The 19,986-nt window shown below is 31.8% G+C and overlaps 2 protein-coding genes and 1 long non-coding RNA gene across 3 annotated transcripts; 1 reads left to right on the forward strand and 2 right to left on the reverse strand.

Moving 5' to 3' along the window:
* Window positions 1-270: 270 nt before the first annotated feature.
* Window positions 271-6,347, reverse strand: DEG5 (DEGP protease 5). Its single transcript, XM_085742689.1, has 8 exons — window positions 6,023-6,347; window positions 4,858-5,007; window positions 4,248-4,310; window positions 4,069-4,158; window positions 2,029-2,151; window positions 1,688-1,775; window positions 723-797; window positions 271-484 (listed from the first exon to the last, which is right to left on the reverse strand). The coding sequence occupies exons 1-8, from the start codon at window positions 6,290-6,292 to the stop codon at window positions 378-380; spliced, it is 966 nt and encodes a 321-aa protein (XP_085598815.1). The 5' UTR covers window positions 6,293-6,347; the 3' UTR covers window positions 271-377.
* A 3,293-nt stretch (window positions 6,348-9,640) lies between these two features.
* LOC146944291 (cotton fiber protein) lies at window positions 9,641-10,689 on the reverse strand. The gene has a single exon (XM_085742691.1). It carries the CDS (start codon window positions 10,601-10,603, stop codon window positions 9,785-9,787), a length of 819 nt encoding a protein of 272 aa, XP_085598817.1. The 5' UTR covers window positions 10,604-10,689; the 3' UTR covers window positions 9,641-9,784.
* A 7,397-nt stretch (window positions 10,690-18,086) lies between these two features.
* Window positions 18,087-19,148, forward strand: LOC146944292 (uncharacterized). The gene is made up of 2 exons (XR_015028129.1): window positions 18,087-18,266; window positions 18,689-19,148. It is a non-coding gene; the product is annotated as an uncharacterized LOC146944292 (long non-coding RNA).
* Window positions 19,149-19,986: the final 838 nt, after the last annotated feature.

A 19,986-nucleotide genomic window follows, 5' to 3' on the forward strand; every position in this document is an offset into this window, starting at 1 on the left:
ATCCCCTACTTATATAAACACTACTAGTGTGTCCTCTCCTATGCGGGACATTTTTTCAATTCACACAAATACTAGTTCTATCCAATTGGGACTGTGTTTACTCTTCCAACTTCCACTCAATTTCAAAACTAGTGTTCCAACATCAAGTCTAGTAGTGCCACTGCCTCATAGTTAATTGTACCTTCATAATGGAAGCATACTTTATCTCCCACATTATTTAAAATGACCACTTGTATGAAAGAAAAAGAAAGGTTAGAATACTCATTTCAGTTTTAGAATAAACATGGTATTTATTTTCATGTACATCTTTAATGTGAATATATGATATCGAAAGTTTTTATAAAGCATTCCACAAAAAAAGTTGATTACATGCATTTTCAAAACCTATTAGTATAAGGTGTTCCATATACAATAAGGGATGGTACACTTCTAATTACAGAGTCGATGGGAATTGCAAAGTTAACTCCTGATGAAGCTCCGGTACCTGAATTAGATTGAAAGCAAAACATTCTTGAAGGTTAATAATGCAGTAGACAGAAGTTTTCTATCTCAATTTCTAGACTTCAATTTTGTGGCAGCTTCTTGTATAAAACTATTTTTAAAAAGTGTGACAAGCAACAGAATTTTGCAACAAAAATGACGCAAATGAAGTATAAATATGGGAAAGGACATGTTATATTGAACTATACACGATAAAATACAATGAAGGAGCATTATATTACCTTTCCTTGTGAAGGTGGCTGTGTTTACTCCAACAACATGGCCATGAGAGTCAATCAATGGTCCGCCTGAATTTCCTGTTAACATCCGTGCGCGAACACAAGATCATAAACTAATATAGTCCTATGATCAGAAGTAAAGGATGGAAAATACTGAAATCTAAAACAAGATGGAGAATTCTAAGAAGCATTGGGGGCAAAAGTAAAGTGACCGTTGGTTACATTGTACAGTTTCTCCAAATTACTCCCTATATCACATTTGAAAAAAAAATGTTGTCTCAAAAAGTGTCACTTTCAATTTTCAAAGTAATTTTAATTGATTTTATCCAATCGAACTCTCTAATTAATATTATGGCTCTGTTTGGAAAGACCAATTTTCTAGTTTATAGCAGATAACTTTAACTTATAAGCTCATATGACAAAAAAGGACTTGTTTGGTAACAAAAAAAAATCATAAGCTTGTAGCATTGTTTGATAAGCTATTTCAAGTAGCATTTGAGCTTAAAACTTATCATTTTTTTCTTCTATCAATTTTACCCTTCTAAACTTAATTGAGAAAAAATATATTAATTAAAAGTATCTTTTTATGCCATTTTATACTTATCTACTAATTCAGCCACTAATTTTAACAACGCTTTCAACTAGCTTATTTGCTACCTTGTTAACTATCCGCTACCTTTTACCAAACAAAGCTTGCGTGCATCGCTCCTAACCTATTGTTTTTCACTTTGCATTGGCGATAATGAAAATACATAAATGGTTAATAAAGACAACTCAATAAAATCACCATTCTCTTTCTTTTTTTAATCATATTTTCTTAATATGTGTAAAATGGTCAAATGCGACGATTATTGTGGGTCAAAAGGGAGTAATATTTTTCCTTAATTTTAATCCATAGGGCAACAAGCCAACAAATGCTTGGTATTGAGGTCTTAACATAAAGAACCACAAATAAGGGTATAGCTTACCTGCATTAATAGCTGCATCAGTTTGAATAGCTCCTTTGATAGCCCCTCCATTTGGGGAAGGTATCTCGCGGCCTAAACCACTGACCACCTGCATAATTTACATCGCATAATACACAAAGATCACATAATATTATTCTGAAGAACCAAGCGATTTTGTTTTATCAAAAAACTACAGCTTAACATGTCATATCTTTGTTATGAATAATTTCTTGAATTTTATCCACAGATTTTCATCCTTCATCTATAACTATTTGGCAACGATAAGATAGAGTTCTTAGCAGATTCAGAGGCTTTCTAATGAAAGTTTACCATGTTGGATTCAACTTAACAAGAGATATTACCCCTGTTGTGAGAGTATTCTCATATCCATAAGGATTCCCAATGGCAAAGCAACTCTGTCCAACATGTAAATTCTTAGATTCACCAATAACAACAGGCTTTATTTCGTATCCATCAACATCAACCTGCAAATAGATCAAATGTCATTAATTTCTTAAAGTAAGATTCACAAAAGTAGGCGGAAAGAAAAACAATACAAAGTATTTTTACATCTAAGGGAACTTGTTAGATATTTCCATATATCAATAGTTAGTTACAAGTCAGTTGAGTAAAGCATCAATAGTTAGTTGATAAAAAAAAAAGCATCAATAGTTAGTTATAAAAATTGGTTAGTTAGTTAGTTAGACAGGTTAGAAGGACAGGGATGGTTTTAAAAAATAATAATCATATGTCAGGCTCAAAGTGCTCAGTTACATGCACGATGCAGAAATGAACATCATAACCCTATTATCATGCCACTAATTATTTCATCCAATTTCAGAATTGTTGACCATGAAAATGTGTTCCCTTCCATTTATGCTTACTGTGAAAGGAAGCAAGTTCACAACATTGAAAGGAGAGCAGTGTAACTCAATCCTTACTTCTTTACAAATAAGTCATGACTTGTAATACATGTTGTCAGTTGGAAGGTGATAAATCTTAGTGTCTTCTAATTTTTGCCAGCTTCTAGAAGAGTAGACCAGGAGTATTGTAAGTAATGGTTTGTTATCACTATCATAACTCATAAGATGAAGAATACAGAATGGCAGATCCGGATTATGATATCATATCTAAATCCACCATAGTACAGTTGCATCAGCTAATATGGAATATCCGGTGTTACATCTTATTCTTCATTCTTGGACGGAGCAAATGAGGTGTAGTGTCAAGTGACATGGAAGCCACATGTGGCGGCCCCTCTTCTCCTCGTCATATTAAAAGGGCCCAGGTGTGGACGAGTCTCCTTGAAAAGAGGAACTCTAAACCCCCCGTTAGCTCATTTGGTCGTGTCATGTGGTGACAGCTCACAACCAGGGTTTCCTCCTAAATTATCTGAGGTCTTAGAATACTTGGTCCTTGTGTAGTATTAAGGCAGATGGCCTGGCCAAACACTTAATATGATAAGACAGACAGTTTTTTCTTACTGGGACAGAATAGGAGGGATTTATACCATAAAGCAAATGCCTGCATTTTTGTGCCATAAAGAAACCAACTTACTAGGGTCTTTCGATGAACATCAAATTTGTTTCTGTATTCATTTTTAGAACCTTACACTAATATTGGGAATCAAAGGAACTAAACATTTCATTACCAAAACAAAACAAAAAAAAGGAACTAAACATTTGTTGCAAGGTTATCAAGTTTATATTCAAGTCGTGAATCGGAAGACCTATTTTCTGAATTGTGAATTGAAAATCCTATTGTGAATCAAATGATACATTGTCAATAAAAGTATCATTTCTGAAGACCTATTTTCTGAATTGTGAATTGAAAATCCTATTGTGAATCAAATGATACATTGTCAATAAAAGTATCATTTTTAAGTAAAAATAAAGTGACATAAAATATAAACTAATATATCATATACAAACCTCAAAATAATTCAAGAATCAGGCCATTTATCAAATGCCAAAAGAAAAGTGGTTGGTTATACAAAGCTGATAAAAAAAGATGCCAGCTACACTAAGTGTAGATAGTGATTCGTTACAATGAATTAGGACTCAAGATGAGATTAATGTCTTAATAGATACACGCTAACATCAATTGGGTTCAGTTTAGTATCAAATTGAGACACAACTTGCATTTATCGTACGATACTAATAACCATAGTTTGTTGCATAATATCAACTTGCTCAAAAGAAACTTTGAACAAGCAGATTTGAAAATGACTTTCACATATTTGAAAATGACTTTCACATATTTGGGCATGTTATGGTAATGGATTGGAAAGTGGACATTTATGACTGAGAGCATATAGAAGAATCCAACAGGAATAACAGAGAAATCAAAATGTTCGGGAAAAGATTAATGAATAGAAAAGAAGAGGATTGGAATGTATATACCTTCAGAACAGCTAGATCATATGATGGATCAAACCCAATTATTTTCCCTTCCCTGGAAAAGTTATTCCCATTGGCATCAACTAGGAAAACCTACAGATAGAAGTATAAACTCCAATATTACATATGTTTCTTCCATCTAAAATAAGAAGTTTGATGGAATTATCAGCACAAGGGAAAACCTTACAACGTTGTAAACCACTAGTATCGGTAGCTAGTTTAGCTACAACATGGTAATTGGTAACCTGTGCACCAGAAGAAAAAAAACAAATGACTACCTTGAAAGTTTGAAAAAATGGCAACATGTGTAATTAAAGACTATATCTATGTCATGGGAGAGTCTGCAATTCCTGAGATAGTTTGTCAAATTATGCATACGTGCCTTACATTTAGGTATTCACAGTCCAATGTTTTCAAACAGTTTTTCAGTATGTCCACTTCATTGAATTGAAAGCACCATTACAACATCTTGAAAGCAATAGTTTGTTCAATAAGATAATTGCTCTACTATGGAGCACTGACACGTATACAGGCAGCAACTATGACATTGACACTAATATCTAGATACTGGTAATAATTTAAGAAAATAGAAGTGATTGAGTGTAACCACATGTGTCGGTGTTGTGTTAATGTCTGGCAACGATATGTTTCGAACACCGGACCAACCTTTAATCTAAAGCGTCGTATTTTTTTTTTAAATAATGGCATAACTGTAAAATAAGTATAACAAGCAGAATCAAATTAAAGGGGAGAAATAAAGAAACTCCTCTTCTGATTTGTTTTTCATCTTACTATGTGGCCAAATTTATCCCAAATGAAGCCTGAACCAGTGCCTTCCACTTTTGCATCTTCATCCTCATCTAGCATGACTTCATTAGAAGAGGTTTTGGGGACTTTAGTCAATTCAATGTCTTTAATGGAAACAACAGATGGCGAAGTTTCCTGTGATAATCAAATGCTTAATTAAAAAATAATCAACAAAAATCACCATTTCGTATGTGTTGGAGAACAAATATGACATCAGCATTTATCTAATAACAGAGTATATTGAAAGTGTGTTTGTCAATCTCCACATGCATTGGTTTTAAACTTTTAATCATATAATTCAAAATTGTCGCTTGCAACTGCAATTGTGGTCGCACTTTAAAGGACTTTGCAACGGTGTCACAATCAATGAAGCACAGATACTATTCGGATTAGGCATGTCCCACTGTCGAACATGTGTCAATGTCGGACACCACCGACACATATGATTACATTTAAATTATGTCATTTTCTCAAATTATTATCAGTGTCAATGTCCGTGTCTTTCCATGTCTGTGACCGTGTTTCATAGGTCACAACTACAATTGTGGCCGACTGGCCGCATTTGCTTGCATTTGCCCCCAACATCAAAAGTGTTACTTCAACACATTTGGCCACATATCAAAAGAATGAAAATTTAGAGATCAACTTATAAACAAAAACAAACCATTAATTTGGTCTCTAACCTATCATTGTCTCTCCAATTTGGTCCATGAACTATAGAAATATAATAAGTATTCCCTAAACTATTTTCAATCCGTCAATTTAGTTCATGAACTAAACCCTAGGGATTTGGCCTGGTGGTGAAGGCTTGGGACCAAGGAGTGCGCTCTTTTCTAGGTCTCAGGTTTGAATCTCCCATGCGCCAACAATTCTTGTATTGGGTCAGTCGATAAAGAATGTTTGTTCTCGCTTCAATTAGGCCTCTAGTTGATGGTGAGATTGGTACCCAAAATTAGTTGGGTTTCCCAAAAAAAATTAGTTCAAGAACTATATCATACACTTCCTATTTTTAAAGTTCATGACCCAATTGCAAAATTTGATTAAACATGAAGAAAAGCAAACAACTTTAAAATGTATTTCGAATTTCAATACAACCCAACACTACATTATAAAAAATAGTGAAAGGGGTGTCATAAAAAAACAGAAAAACCTGAAACAAATGCACAAGGTGGTCTTCTTGTTGTTGAAGTTCATCTTGTAGCTGTTGTGAAAGTGAAAGTGGTTGTGTTGAATTGAAATTAAGGAAATTAAGCCAAGAAGCAACTACAAGACTTGAACTGAAGACTATGGCTCTTCGCTTAGTAGCTGTAACAGTGGTGGTGGGAAGGGTCTTTGTTGAGGAATGAGTAGTTAGCGTTGGAGAGGGAAAGAGGTTCATTTGGAGAGAAAACATTGTGATGATTGGTTTTGTTGCAACCATACAACACTTTCTCTTTCAGATTCTAATTGCTTATGGAGAAGACAAAGAGAGCCATTCCTTTTCTGTTCTCTCATATTCTTCTATCTTAACCGTTAATATCAGTTTTTTTTTTTTTTTTTTTTTTGTAAAAATAGTTTTATAATATCACTTGAATTAATTAAAGTTCAACCATGCACTACATAAATGAGATAAATCTTATGTATACCCTCCGGTCACTAATATAAATAAAAATTCACTTTTTAGATACATTCAATTAATGATGTATGTGGTCTTTATTATATGTCACATACATCATTCATTGAATGTATCTAAAAATTGAATTTTTGCTTATATTAGTGACCGGAGGGTGTATAAGTTAATTTTCACTTCCTTCAAAAAACAAAAGTTAATTTTCACTATTTGACCTCTTTTGTACAAAAAAAAATAAATCACTATTTGATGATTGAATACCACCATTAATTAAATGAAATTTGACGTGACTTATCGATGAAATGATGAAAAAGTCATTTGTGCATCACATATTACTATTTTGCTTGCACAAAAAATAAAAATCATTTTGGTTGTGACAAAGTCTACTTATATCATGCTAAAGGCAAAAAAAAATGGAAGCAAAAAGGTAGAACATAAAAAGTTAATTTTTGAGCTTCATCTTCCGCTTGTAACATCCGATCATTTAAAATAGGGGGCATTATTGACATTTGAATGCTTTGAGCAATTAATTTAAAAGGACGCATGGGGCAATTTCCTTGTACCAATAACACGATAATAAAAAAAAAAAAATGTTCTTAGGAAAATGATCCAAGTAATCTAAAGTTTGGCTGTAAGATAAGTATAGCATGACCATAAATTATTTCACATAGAAATTAAACACAAGTTTTCTAAAACAATTCATTTTTTGATATAACTCATTAACCATTTGAGTTTAATCACTTGGTTAAAGGTGTATTATTTAGACACAAAAATCGGACACGGTATCTTACATCGTATAAAATACAACATTGGATGAGTGTGGTGTCAGAATCATAAAGCCAGAGAAAGGATAAAGAAATAATAATAGAGTTTTTTTTTTTTTTTGAATCGGAAATAATATTAGAGTTGAAAATTGTATAAACATGTAGATTTGGTGTCAGATTTTGCGTTCGAAAAGCATTTTTGTTTATTAAGTGTCCGTTTGGTTCAGCTTTGAATATAATTGATTCTGAGAGAATTGATTCTGATAGAATTGATTCTGACAGAATTGATTCTGAGAGAATTGATTTATGTTTGGATACAATTATGTAGAATTGATTAAACAAAATGATTTATGTTTGGATGCAATTATGTAGAATTGCTTTTGAATGTATAATTACTAAAATAGACATAGCTAAAGGAGAATTGATAAAGAATGAGAATTGATAAAGGGCAATAAAGTAAAATAACGTGTTGTAATAATAAAATATACAAACCTATACACGTTGTTCAAGGAGAATTGATTCTAGAAAAGCTAGAAGCTAGGATTTGTAGCTTCATGGAGAATTGCTTTTGGAGGACAAAAGCAATTCTGAAAAGCTGAACCAAACACGTTATTTTTGGTTAGAATTGCTTTTGGCACTGTAGAGAATTGATTTTGGGCTAGAATTGCTTCTCAGAAGCCAAACCAAACAGGCCTAAATAGAACAAAAAGATCACACAAAACCAAAGATGGTTCTCCTAAAAAAACAAAGGTTGAGTCCAGGGGCACAAATTTTTACAACTTGGCAAATCAAAGTTTCAATTATGAATGATACACACATTTAATCTTTCATACATCTCAAATATGATAACTCAAATGAACGAGAAATAATGAAAGATACTAGTGGAACCCTTCCTATCATACTATTTTCAACACACACACTATTTTTCACAAAAAAAAAAAAAAAAAGTTTAAATGACTTGGATTATGGAGCTCACAAGGGTCAACGAATGGCTCAAAACTTAAAGAGCACTGATAAAGAATTTCTTACGTTGGTAGCGAAAGTTGATCTTGTACCCTTTTGAAATAGTCAACTTATTATACAAACCAACTTTCTTGACTCATTAAACTTTGTTTTATTAATCAAAGTGTTTATATGAATTTCATCAAATTTTTATGGTGTCCACATAATTTAATAAATTTTAAACAAAAGTACTTTTGCTCTCACAATATTTTGGAGAGATGATTTTATTTTTTTAATTAGGAAAATTGTGGGAGCAATTGAGGGTTTATATGTGCCCATTTTTGTTTTTTTTTTTTTTGTTGCTTTTATCAAGAATCAAAATATGGTGATAAGAGAGTTATCTTTTAAAATGTAAAGACCAAATCGTTACTAGTTAATAATAGACCACAAGAGTGCTTAAAATATATTTCTAAAATAATGAGGCTTGTTTGATTGCTAAAACTTGTTTAAAAATATCTTTTAATTTAATAGAAGTTAGTGTGTCAAAAATGGTGTCTTAAAGAGTATGTTACCTTGTACCCAAAAAAAAAAAGTATGTTAATAGTATATTCGGGTAAAATGAGGTTTTTTTTTCTTTCTTAATTTAACAAAAAATTAACTTTCAAAACTACAAAAATAAGTCTTATAATTCTTTTTTTTTTTTTTTATCGCTAGCACTTCATGGCCAATGGCCGCCGACTATCCCTCCAACCATTGTTGACCACTGCTTCAACTACTGACGACCACAACTTCAGTCATCGACGATTACATCCGACCACCATCCGTCTGACCATCGTCAACCGCTACTCTAACCATCACCTTTGATAGGTGTGACCACCTGGTCGCGATCAACACTTTGAACGTTGTTTGTTGCCAATTTCATCAATCATTGCCAATTTTTATCGGTAACACTTTACAACCACTATTATTAAAATTAATGCCAAGTAAATACTTATAAATTTTAAAATGTTTTTAGTTTTTTTTTTGACAAAAAATGTTTTTAGTTTTTTAAAATAATTAAAATTTATTTTAGTATATTTTTTAATATTAAAAAATATAGACTAGTTTTTAATATTAAAACTATAGTTGTTATCAAGATAGTTCTTGGCTTCTTGCTTCATGATGGTAGATGTGTATGTATCTCTAGGCTTCTTTTTTTTTTTGTTATTTATTCTTCTTTTTATTAAAAATGAGTATGAAATTATAATTATTAAGAAAATAAAATATTAAGATTTGAATGAGTTCATATTTTATAAATTTAGTCGTTAATTTTTCAATGAATATTTTTTTTTTTTACTTCAAAGGAATCTCTTAGTTTTTCAATTTCTCTAATAAAGAAAAAAAAAGTTAAAAACATGAAAGAGAACATGTTGGTGCATGCACAAAATCTAAAGTAAATAGACAAGAGAAACACTGTGAGAAAAAGATAGGACTAAGAACGTGTATAGCAAAATGTAACATAATTAAACAAGTACATATGGTACATGACACCAAAATTTTTGGAATATAGCCTCTGATTCTAACTCTGAAAAGGTCTTCTAGATTTGATAGACATTAATTAATTTATAGTTGATGCTTGAAGTCTAATTTGCTTATTGAATTTCTGAATAAACTCTTCCACCCTCTTATTGAGATCTTCATTTGACATTTTAGAAAACTCATTTTCTTCTTCTATTTTTGGTTCTATCTTCATAGACTCTAACCTTCTCACTGAGTTCCTCCTTTCATCAATCACAACATGCTTGGCTCTATTGTGTCTATAAGATTTACTTCTTCGGTAGATTGATCTTGTAGGAAATGTTGCTTTCTCTAATTCATGTTCCTTGTGAACATCATCACCATCTACTTGCAATAGAAGTGTTGAGTTCTTCTTCTCATTTGCACTATCATCACTAGTACTAATTTTCTTTGGTTGATTTTGTACCACAATTTCCAACACACGTTCGGGGACAATTGTTTCTTTTTCCTCTTGCAAGAGCTTAGCATCTAGCTCTTGGTTAGAATTAATAATACATTGCTTATCAACTTGTAATTCTTCATATGTTGGAATTGATGAGACATGCATATGGTTTCTTATTTCTTGACTATGTTTTACATACTCTTCATGGAGATCTTCTTGTTTTTGTTTGGATGAAGAGAATGCTTCATAGTCAATAGCTATGATGAGGATTAAAGTGTTGGACATGATAAACCAAAATATGTTGTTGTTCAAGAGAGTATAAGGAGAAAGGTTGAAAATATAGAAGATACATATGTAGATGAAAAGGGAGAAAATAGAAGCAAAGAAAGATAAATTCTTTGCTTTATTAGGGCTACTATTATTTTTTATTTTGTAGTCTTTGATACAATCTTCCTCTAGATATGGTGATTTGGCCATGCTAATTTAAGGCTAGAAGAGTGTGTATACTATAAAAGTGTGGTATTCTATGAAGATTGAGATTTGGTGGGAGTTGGAAATGAAATGAAATAGAGCTTATATATGTGCTTGGATTGATGATTATTATTATTATTTGATTGAGTATATATCAAATGATTGATACCCTACATTTACAAATATACCCTCTTTTCTCTCTCTTGTGGCAAGTTTTCCTTCTCTTATATCATTTGAATAATGATCCAATGAATTAAAAATGTGCCAGCTATATAACATGGTGAATAATTTAAACCTTATGATGTGTTTGAGTTGAACATATCTTGGATTCAGCAGTATTTGTTGGAATTTTCCTATTGCTAGACCACAAAATCTACATGATATGTCACATACAAATATCTTAATTATTTGTGTTATGTAAATGAATGTGATAATTATAACTATATATATAAATCACATTTCACAAGGAAGATAAATTATTGGAATGATTGGAGCATGATTGCAGGTTACCTTTAGGGTTTAGGTGGCTAGCTAGTTGTTTTTGCTACAATTGTGGCTAAGTGTTTTCTCAATTATTTTACATGATAGCTATGTAGTAACAAGTAAAGATTATTATTATTATGTATGAAAATGAAAAGAACAGAAAACAAGGGGAAGGTCAAAATAAAATATCATAAATGTCACAATAAGTTGGTATTGTTCAATTGCGAAGCAAAGTGTCTGCAAAGTCTTCATTCAGCTCTAATGATTATCATGCATTTTCAATAAACAATTCAATTTAATAATTCCTCAAACACATTATTTGAATAAACAATTCAATTAAAAATTTTCTCAAACACATTCATGCGCCAACAAGGTGATTAAACCTAAATTTCTACACGGCAAAGCCGAAAAGTTAATTTTATAAACTATTGAGATTAAACTATCATTACAATTTCATCATGGGATTTATCTTCTTAACATTAATAGAAAGCATGTATAAATTTTTTGGAAAGCCTGGCAGAGCACAAGATCAAGAATAGAATGTAAAAAATTAGGAATATTAAGAGATTTTTGACATCATATCTCCACCAAAATTTTATGTTTATACAAGGGATTTTGAGAACGGTGGATGAATTATTTTTATTTTGGTTTAAATATGTACTTTTGGTTCTTATTTTTGCTAATTCTTCGATTTAGTGCTCTAATATTTCTAATTATTGAAGTATATACTTATTAAAAAATTTAAAAGTTTTTCCACCACTGAATTTGAGGCTTATTAGTACTGATGTGTCATGTTGAATAATAAAATTGCGAGTCATAGGGTGTTGTGTGATAAAAAAAATTAAACATGTTGTACATACCACCTCTATTTTCTTGTTGACACTAACCAAATTAATTCATTTCATTCATAATATTGCACTAAATACAAGATGGCATTCATGAAAATGGGAACTAACATAAGACAATAACACCCTTACTAATAAATGAACTACATCGTTTGCTTGTCGCTGAATGAAACACGAACCACCTCTATTATAAGTCAATCATTAAACTCGTTGTATATGATGTGAAACTAACTATTTACGCTAAAATTACAACGAATAATGTTCAATCTTAAAAAGGACATGCTAATGAAACGCACGACTTGATATGCTCTGTTAACTTAAACCAGCACAAGACCCTGATTTCTGTCAAGCATGGACTAAATAGTTTTTTTTTTTTTTTTTTGAAACAATACATAGTTATATTCTTTTTCTTTTTAGGAAAATACATAGTTATATTCTTGCAATTCTTGTGAGTTTGTTTCATAATATTTAGCAGTGGTTAAATTTCCCTTTTTTTCCCCTCCTTATTTAGCGGTTCTCATTTGGAGCTAACAGTAAAATGAAATAGAATTTTCTATTATGAGAATGATGAGTTGAACAAAGTTCTCCTCTTAATTTGAGTTTTTGGATTAAAACTTGCTTGGATATTATCAATGCATTTCCTACCATTGCGGTGATTCCCTGTTGGCTTATTAATTTGATAGATTGTGACATCTTCTTCATCTTCTCAACCTAGCTTTGTTTTTTCTTTTTCCTTTTAGTTAGTACGTTCAAAAAATCATTTGATTAGATATTTTATCTCATATGAAATTACTACGTTTATATAACAAATCTTTTAATCCAAATTTTTTATCCGTCATTGCTCATGGCACTTTCCAAATCAACAACGAATATGTACATCTCTTATTTTTAAACGCCACGCTTTTATTTTTATCTCTCTCTTTCAATCACGTCACTTTTTTTATCTATTTTTCTCTCAAAGTGTATACACATACGAAGATGTCAACCAAATATTTTCTTTTGCAAACTCCACGAACATCGCATTAATTTGATATATTTCAACGAACATCGCATTAATTTGATATATTTCATAAGAGAATCTTTATAATTCATCCTGATCTAGTACCACATATTGATTCCTCATGGTACAAGGTCATTTCCATACCAAAACGTAGACTATACACTTCTTCATCAAGTCTCATTTACAACTTTGAATAACCGGACCAACCACTCACTTTGTAACGGATGCAAAACTATTGTGTTTGGATCATGTAGTGTGGTAGAAGATTTAGAGCTCTCTCTAAATCTAACGATCTCTACAACTGCAACACTATACTTTAGTCGTAATGAATCTAAGTCCAAATATTTCATACATACTTTCTATAGTTCAACTTAATTCAACATTTATTCAACTTGATTTGACGAAACTACGACTCAAACGAAATCAAGTAAATTAAAGATCTTGTCGAATTCGATTTCAACCGTTTGGATCGACTCATTCATCAAATTTGTAATATATTCTACAACCTTTTCCATTATACTTTATTTTTCTTGACAAACTGTTGAGACTCAAACTAACATGAGTGGTCTCAGGGGCGGATCCATTTGAGAGCAATGTGGAGCTAAAGCTCCACATGAAATTTTCCATTTTTTTTTAATAAATAAAATACATGTTAAAAATAAGATCTTTTGAGGGATGAGAAGAATTTATATCTAAAGTTATTAAAATTTGCAATAAGCATGATATTGATGTGTCTGATATGGATGCACTGCATGCCCAAAGGAAGTAACTTTCATTGAAAAACACCAATATTGTTTATTAAAAAGTTATATATTTAATATAAAATACACAAGTTATAAGATAAACTTACCATTTTAAATTTCTTAACATGTGCAAATTTGCATATGGTAGAAAAAACTCTTCTTATTTTTAATATAATTTGCATTATTGTTTCTTCAAAATTTTAGCTCCACGTATAATAAATGTCTGGATCCGTCCCTGAATGGTCTTGTGACTAAATATGTCGATACAAGTTTGTGTTGGTAAGTTTGGATTCGCAGTGAGTTTGCCAGAATCATTCTGAACTCCGGTTTTTTCAAATCCACAAAATACAAAAATGTACTTGATCAAATTCACGTGAATACCAAAGAAAACACGTCCTAGATTACTCTGGGCTGGGGAGACCCAAAATGTCAATTTTCCCAATTAAATACCCCTTGTTCTCGAACATTCACTAGCTTGTAGTTGTGGCTGAGCTGAATGATATACAAGCGTGTGATTGAACCAAATGTATGAACATGTGTGATTTTGATATTCTGAATAAAGACACTTGTATGATGTAAAAACACAAGTTTATGATTCATCTAAATAATCAAGAGATGTTTGACTAACGATGAATGTCTAGCAAGTTTTACGTACTTATCATTGTCCGTAGGATTATTGTTCAATCATGACATATAAAAACGGAAATCACATGACCAAAAGCTAAACAATCATTTACAAAAACTATGAGGAACTCTTCTTAATCTCAATCTTGTATAGTTCAATTAATATAATTGTGATTGTGGGTCCTTGTTCAAAAACTCTTTACATTTTTGTGACACTCAGCTTAACACATGTAACATTTTAAAGCCTTGAACATGGCCCGCAAAAGACAAATCCTTAACTTGTGCCGCCCACAATTTTTTTTTGTTCATCACTGTGTTTGGTTAGCAAGAAATAGAGGCGAGAGAAGTATTGAAGAGAGAAAAGGGAAGGAGATGCTACACTTCTCCTATTTGGGAGACCGCAGAAATTGGGAAGAGAGACCAATTTAGTGTGGGTCCCACGCCTTTTCTCTTCTCCACAAAACTGCGAAGAAAGTCTAGAGAAACTGTGTTTTTCATTGTTGTTCCTTTTTTGCCCTTATTTTTTTGATCAACAAAGATGAGGCAAAAACACAATTACAAACTGCAAACAAAGAAGACAATCCAACCTGAACACAGTGATTATGCATCAAAGAGTAAGTTGAGGAAGTGTAAGCCTATGTGAAGAAATGGGTATCATTCATTTATTTATTTATTTATTTATTTATTAATGTATATATCTTGAGGTGAGAAGGGGAATGGATAATTAGGAGTTTAATTTCTGTTATCAGAATCTTAAATAAGACAATAGAGAACATATGAATTCGAAACCAAAAAAAAAAAGACGTGGGGGAATGAATGAAGAAGGAGTACATCAAATGGGATGGTAAGTAAATCACTGAAAGCTGTGAAAAAATGATAGCTATGGGTTGGATTGCTTTTAGAAATAAAAAAAAATAATTACAATTGTAAGCCTGATGGTGGGGTGAGCTGCATCAATGGATTTTTTGTGCTTTTTCTAATTGCTATTTGTGATTTTAAAATATCAAGGGGTATTTTAGTACTATCATAAATAATTAACATTTCTCTCTTCTCTATTTCTTTCATCTTTCTCTTATTCCAAACAATACATCAAATCTACTCTATTTCTCATATTTTTCTCTCTTCTCATACTCTCTCTTACCAACTTCTCTCTTCACAATTTCTCTTCCAAACCAAACACACCCTGCTTGCCTGGCAAACATCCTTTAATAAATTTAATTAAGATTAAATCTATAAATATACTTATGCCAAATTCCAAGATGGTGACATTAGATTGGGTGGCACAACATATCTTTAAAATAAGATCTCAAAATTGGAATTTGCATAAAATTAGCAGAATTTTGTTTCTTAATGAGTCTTTTTCACTTTAATCAAATTAGTTGGTGTCTAATCTAATGTAACTTTTCAATGCTAAAAGATTTCGGTACAAAGGTAAAAACAAAATAGATAAATTTGTCACATATAAAAGACAGCTTCCACTTGAAGTAATTTTGTTCATGACATTATAAGATACTCCCTCCGTTTCAAAATACATGTCTATTTTAGAGAAATTTTTTGTTTCAAAATACATGTCCATTTGATAGTTTAAAGATACATTTTGTCTATTTTACCCTTGTCTACCAATTAATTGGATTCTAGATTTTCTCCACAATAATTATTTTCTACTAATAAATGTTGACCCAATTTTAAGTGGATTTACTCATGCACTCTCCCAAGAAATTATTTTCCCATGACTTGTGCTCTCTAATCCATCGTAACTAACTATAATTAATTGGACTCTCTAATTTACTTATAAAAATGGCAAATTTATAATTAAAACTAAAAAAAATGGAAAACAAAGGAAAGTATGTGAAGTTGAAGATTTGCAAAATGAAAGAGTTGAAGACTCTTTCGACAGCATACAATAACGGCAATTTGATAAGAGAAGTTGAAAAATTTTGATTTAAAAAAATTTGATTGATAACCGAAGCATGCTAAGAGAAGTTGAAAAAAATTTGTATTGGCATGCTATTTTCAATACATAACCGCAGCAAAAAAAAATGTGATTTACTAGTACTCCAAAATGGTATTGGTATTGCCGGTGTTGGTATTGCCATTTGATTGACTTTAATTAATTTTGGTATTGGTATTAGGAGTAATTATGAGATGGGGTAAATAAATGTAAAATGGAGGAAATCAAAGACAAGGGTATAATAGGAACTTTTGTGTCAAACTAGCTTGTCCTTGGTTACTGCAATTTTCTTAAAATGGACATGTATTGTGAAACGGAGGGAGTACTAGTGTAAGCATCTCTTTTAAATGAGATTTGAACATTAATTCGTCGTGTTATGAAAATTTAACTCATCTTATTAAAATGTGTGTGTAAACTTTAAAAAAAAAAGTGTACATCCTCCGATCACTAATATAAGCAAAAATCTACTTTTTAGATACATTCAATTAATGATGTATGTGACATATAATAAAGACCACATACATCATTAATTGAATATATCTAAAAAGTGAATTTTTGCTTATATTAGTGACCAGAGGGTGTATGTAAAGAAGAGCGTCTTAGAAGTTAGAGATGGTAGAGATGGTGTTAATAACATGATTCATGTTTGCTAGGTTCTTATCATCAAAAAAAAGTTTGATACTAGGTTCTTTATTTCAGTGGTCCTTAATTTTAAATGGTGAACTTGGTCATATTCACAATTTATTAATATATTCTCAACACTTTTTTATGAAATAATTAAGACAATGTTAGGGAACAAGAATTCGTGGGATACAACATTGGAAAGAGGGTTGTCATTTTGCGATTGGTTAATTATGTCTTTCTTGCGTGATAAAATGACCTAAAGATTATGCATTAATTATTAAACCCTAATTAACAAGACTTTCTAGTCAGAGGAGGAACACACCAAGAACAGCCAAAAAGTAACAGCCAAAAATTAAAAAAGATGGATTTCATCTGTTTCATTGATGCTTACTCACGGAAACACGGAGGCTGCAATCTTGGGTTTACCTAAAAGATTAGGATGGATTTATGTTCTAAGTTCATTAGCATATACTACTCCCTCTTATCATAGACTAAATACATCATTTTAATGAATGAACTTAAAAAATTGATTTTTGCTTATAATAGTGACCGGAGGGAGTATCCTACTATACTTTTTAATTAAAGAATAACAAAACCCCAATATAAAAATATCGAAATTAGTTAGACATGATTTGCAAATCATTACTGTTTTACATTTTTTTTTTTTGGTGTTCATTTGTTTTACAAATTTAAGTGAGTGGGTATTCTTTCGAATATGAAAATCACATCAAACGAATAGCCAAAATAATTCTTTTAATATATGGATAAAAAATTGGCTGGATTTGAATATCCAAATAATTTATTTGTAAAAGATTGCTTATAAATTGATTTTTAGGTTCTTTTTTAATAAAATTTTAGGATCGTTCTTGACCAAATTCATTGATGTATTTTTTAGGAAGTTAAACTAACCCACCTCTAAATTGACACCAAAGATAATCAAATGTAAGACCTTGAGAAGAAGCATACTCAAAGTCCCAAGCCAACACCATTGTATCAACTCAAATGGGTTTGTAGGTTATTGATATTGTAATTCTAAATATCATAATAACCTTCTATTATTGAATTGAATTGCATAATTCATACTAAGAATAATTTTGGAAGTTAGTTATGTCTTGTGTGTTCTATGGCAGTGGCGGAGCCACGTGAGGACTGGGGTAGGCCATGGCCTACCCATTGTTTTATGGAAATTACCAAAATACCCTTGGGGTTATATGAAATTTACAACCATGACATCCCACCTTTTCCTGAAACGCTTCTCTCTCTCTTAGTTGTGGCGACAGATTGAGAACAACGTTGGTCAGCTTTAGCCAGTCACACTCACTCTTTCTTTTTCTCTCTGGGTTTCGTTTTTTTCCCTTAAAAAGAACATCAACAACACCAACGTAGGATAATATATTTGGTATGTTCTTTCTCTCTCCTATTCTTTCTATTTGATTTCTAGTGTTCAGATTTGTTTTGATTGAATTAGGGATTCGATCAATTTTTTCAACCTCCATCTTACTTAGATCCCAATTTTTATCATCCATTTAATTAGGGTTTCGATCAATTTTTTTCTTTTCATAAAATTGGAATCCTGCATTGTTATACTGGAAACTGATGCATATAAAATGTTATTAGCTTTTTTAGACACAGATCGGTGAACAAGAGCGATGTAACATTAGTTGTAAACAAAGGATGTATTAACTCTTTATGTATTGTTTTAAATTGGAATGCTCCCTGTTCTGTCTCTCACCCAAGCACAATTTTGTATATGAAATTGTTGTTTTGAGCCTGGGTTAACGGTGTTGTTGTCATCTGTATTTGCTGTTGTCTATTGTGCAGGTTTTTTGGGGATTCAGTTTTTCCCTGTTGGCAGTATTGCTGCTGTTTTGAATGCTGGCTGGCAATAGTGTGGGGCGGCTGTGGCTGCTTTCTCTAGCTGTCAGTTGGTTTTAGCAGCTGTTGTCCGGCATTTTTGTGGTGCGGTTCAGCGTTGTCTGCGGTGCTAGGGGGACTGGTTTTGATGTTGTTGTATGCGCAGGGGCCAATTCACTTCTCTGGCTGCTGGTTTTTCGGCTGTTTTGGTTCATAGTATACCTCTGCATCAGTCTCTAGCTTTAGGCGGTGGTGTTTTCTTTTGGTTGTCGTGTCTGGGAGTTTGTTTGGTGTGGTGTGGTTTGATTTTGGGTGTTCCGCCTATATACGGCACCCAATTTGTATTGGTTTGTCCTTATGCGGTTGGTTTTAGTGCGTCTTGCACCCATCCATCATTAATAAACTTTAGTTGTTTCAAAAAAAAAAAATAGCGGCCACCCCAAACTTTTTTGTCTGGCTCCGCCACTGTTCTATGGAATGAAAATGTGCAATCTTCATATGTTTTTTTTTATATATAAGTTGGAAATTTATTAGGCTTAATAGCAGTTTTGGTCCCCTATGTTTCAAGAAGTTGCGATTTTGGCCCCCTAACTAAAATAATTTGATTTTGGCCCCCTATGTTTTGCCCCCTTTGCACTTTTGGCCCCCTAGGCCAATTTTGACCAAGTCAATGCTGACGTGGCGCCACGTGTGTAATTTTTTATTTTAAAAAATACTTTTTAATTAAAAAATAAAAAAAATACTTTTTTTAAACAAATTTTAATTAAAAAAATATAAATTAAATTTTTTTTGCATATGTGGCGCCACGTCAGTATTGACTTGGTCAAAATTGGCCTAGTGGGCCAAAAGTGCAAAGGGGGCAAAACATAGGGGGCCAAAATCGAATTATTTTAGTTAGGGATCCAAAATCACAACTTCTGTAAACATAGGGGGTCAAAACTGCTATTAAACCAATTTATTAATAATGGTCCCGATGAAACGAAATTGTCCACCTTTTATGAAGTGTTGAATAAGCTAGAAAACCATACAATCTGTGCCAGAGCTATCACCAAGAAACAACTATGGAAGGCTAGAGAAATTGAACTAAATAAAGAAGATAAAATTAACTAATAAAATAAAAGACATTTTTTCATTGATTTTGGTTTTTTAGCAGGGTGTCAAAGACACTCCATAGATAATAATTTAATAACTCACTTAGATTGGTTTGATGATATTGACTTGAAATTAAATTTTAGAGTGTACTCATAACTTCAAGGTCTTTGGTT

The sequence above is a fragment of the Medicago sativa genome, chromosome 2, assembly GCF_051527215.1.
Source record: "Medicago sativa cultivar Bolivia chromosome 2, Bolivia_mono, whole genome shotgun sequence".
Classification (NCBI taxonomy): Eukaryota; Viridiplantae; Streptophyta; class Magnoliopsida; order Fabales; family Fabaceae; genus Medicago; species Medicago sativa.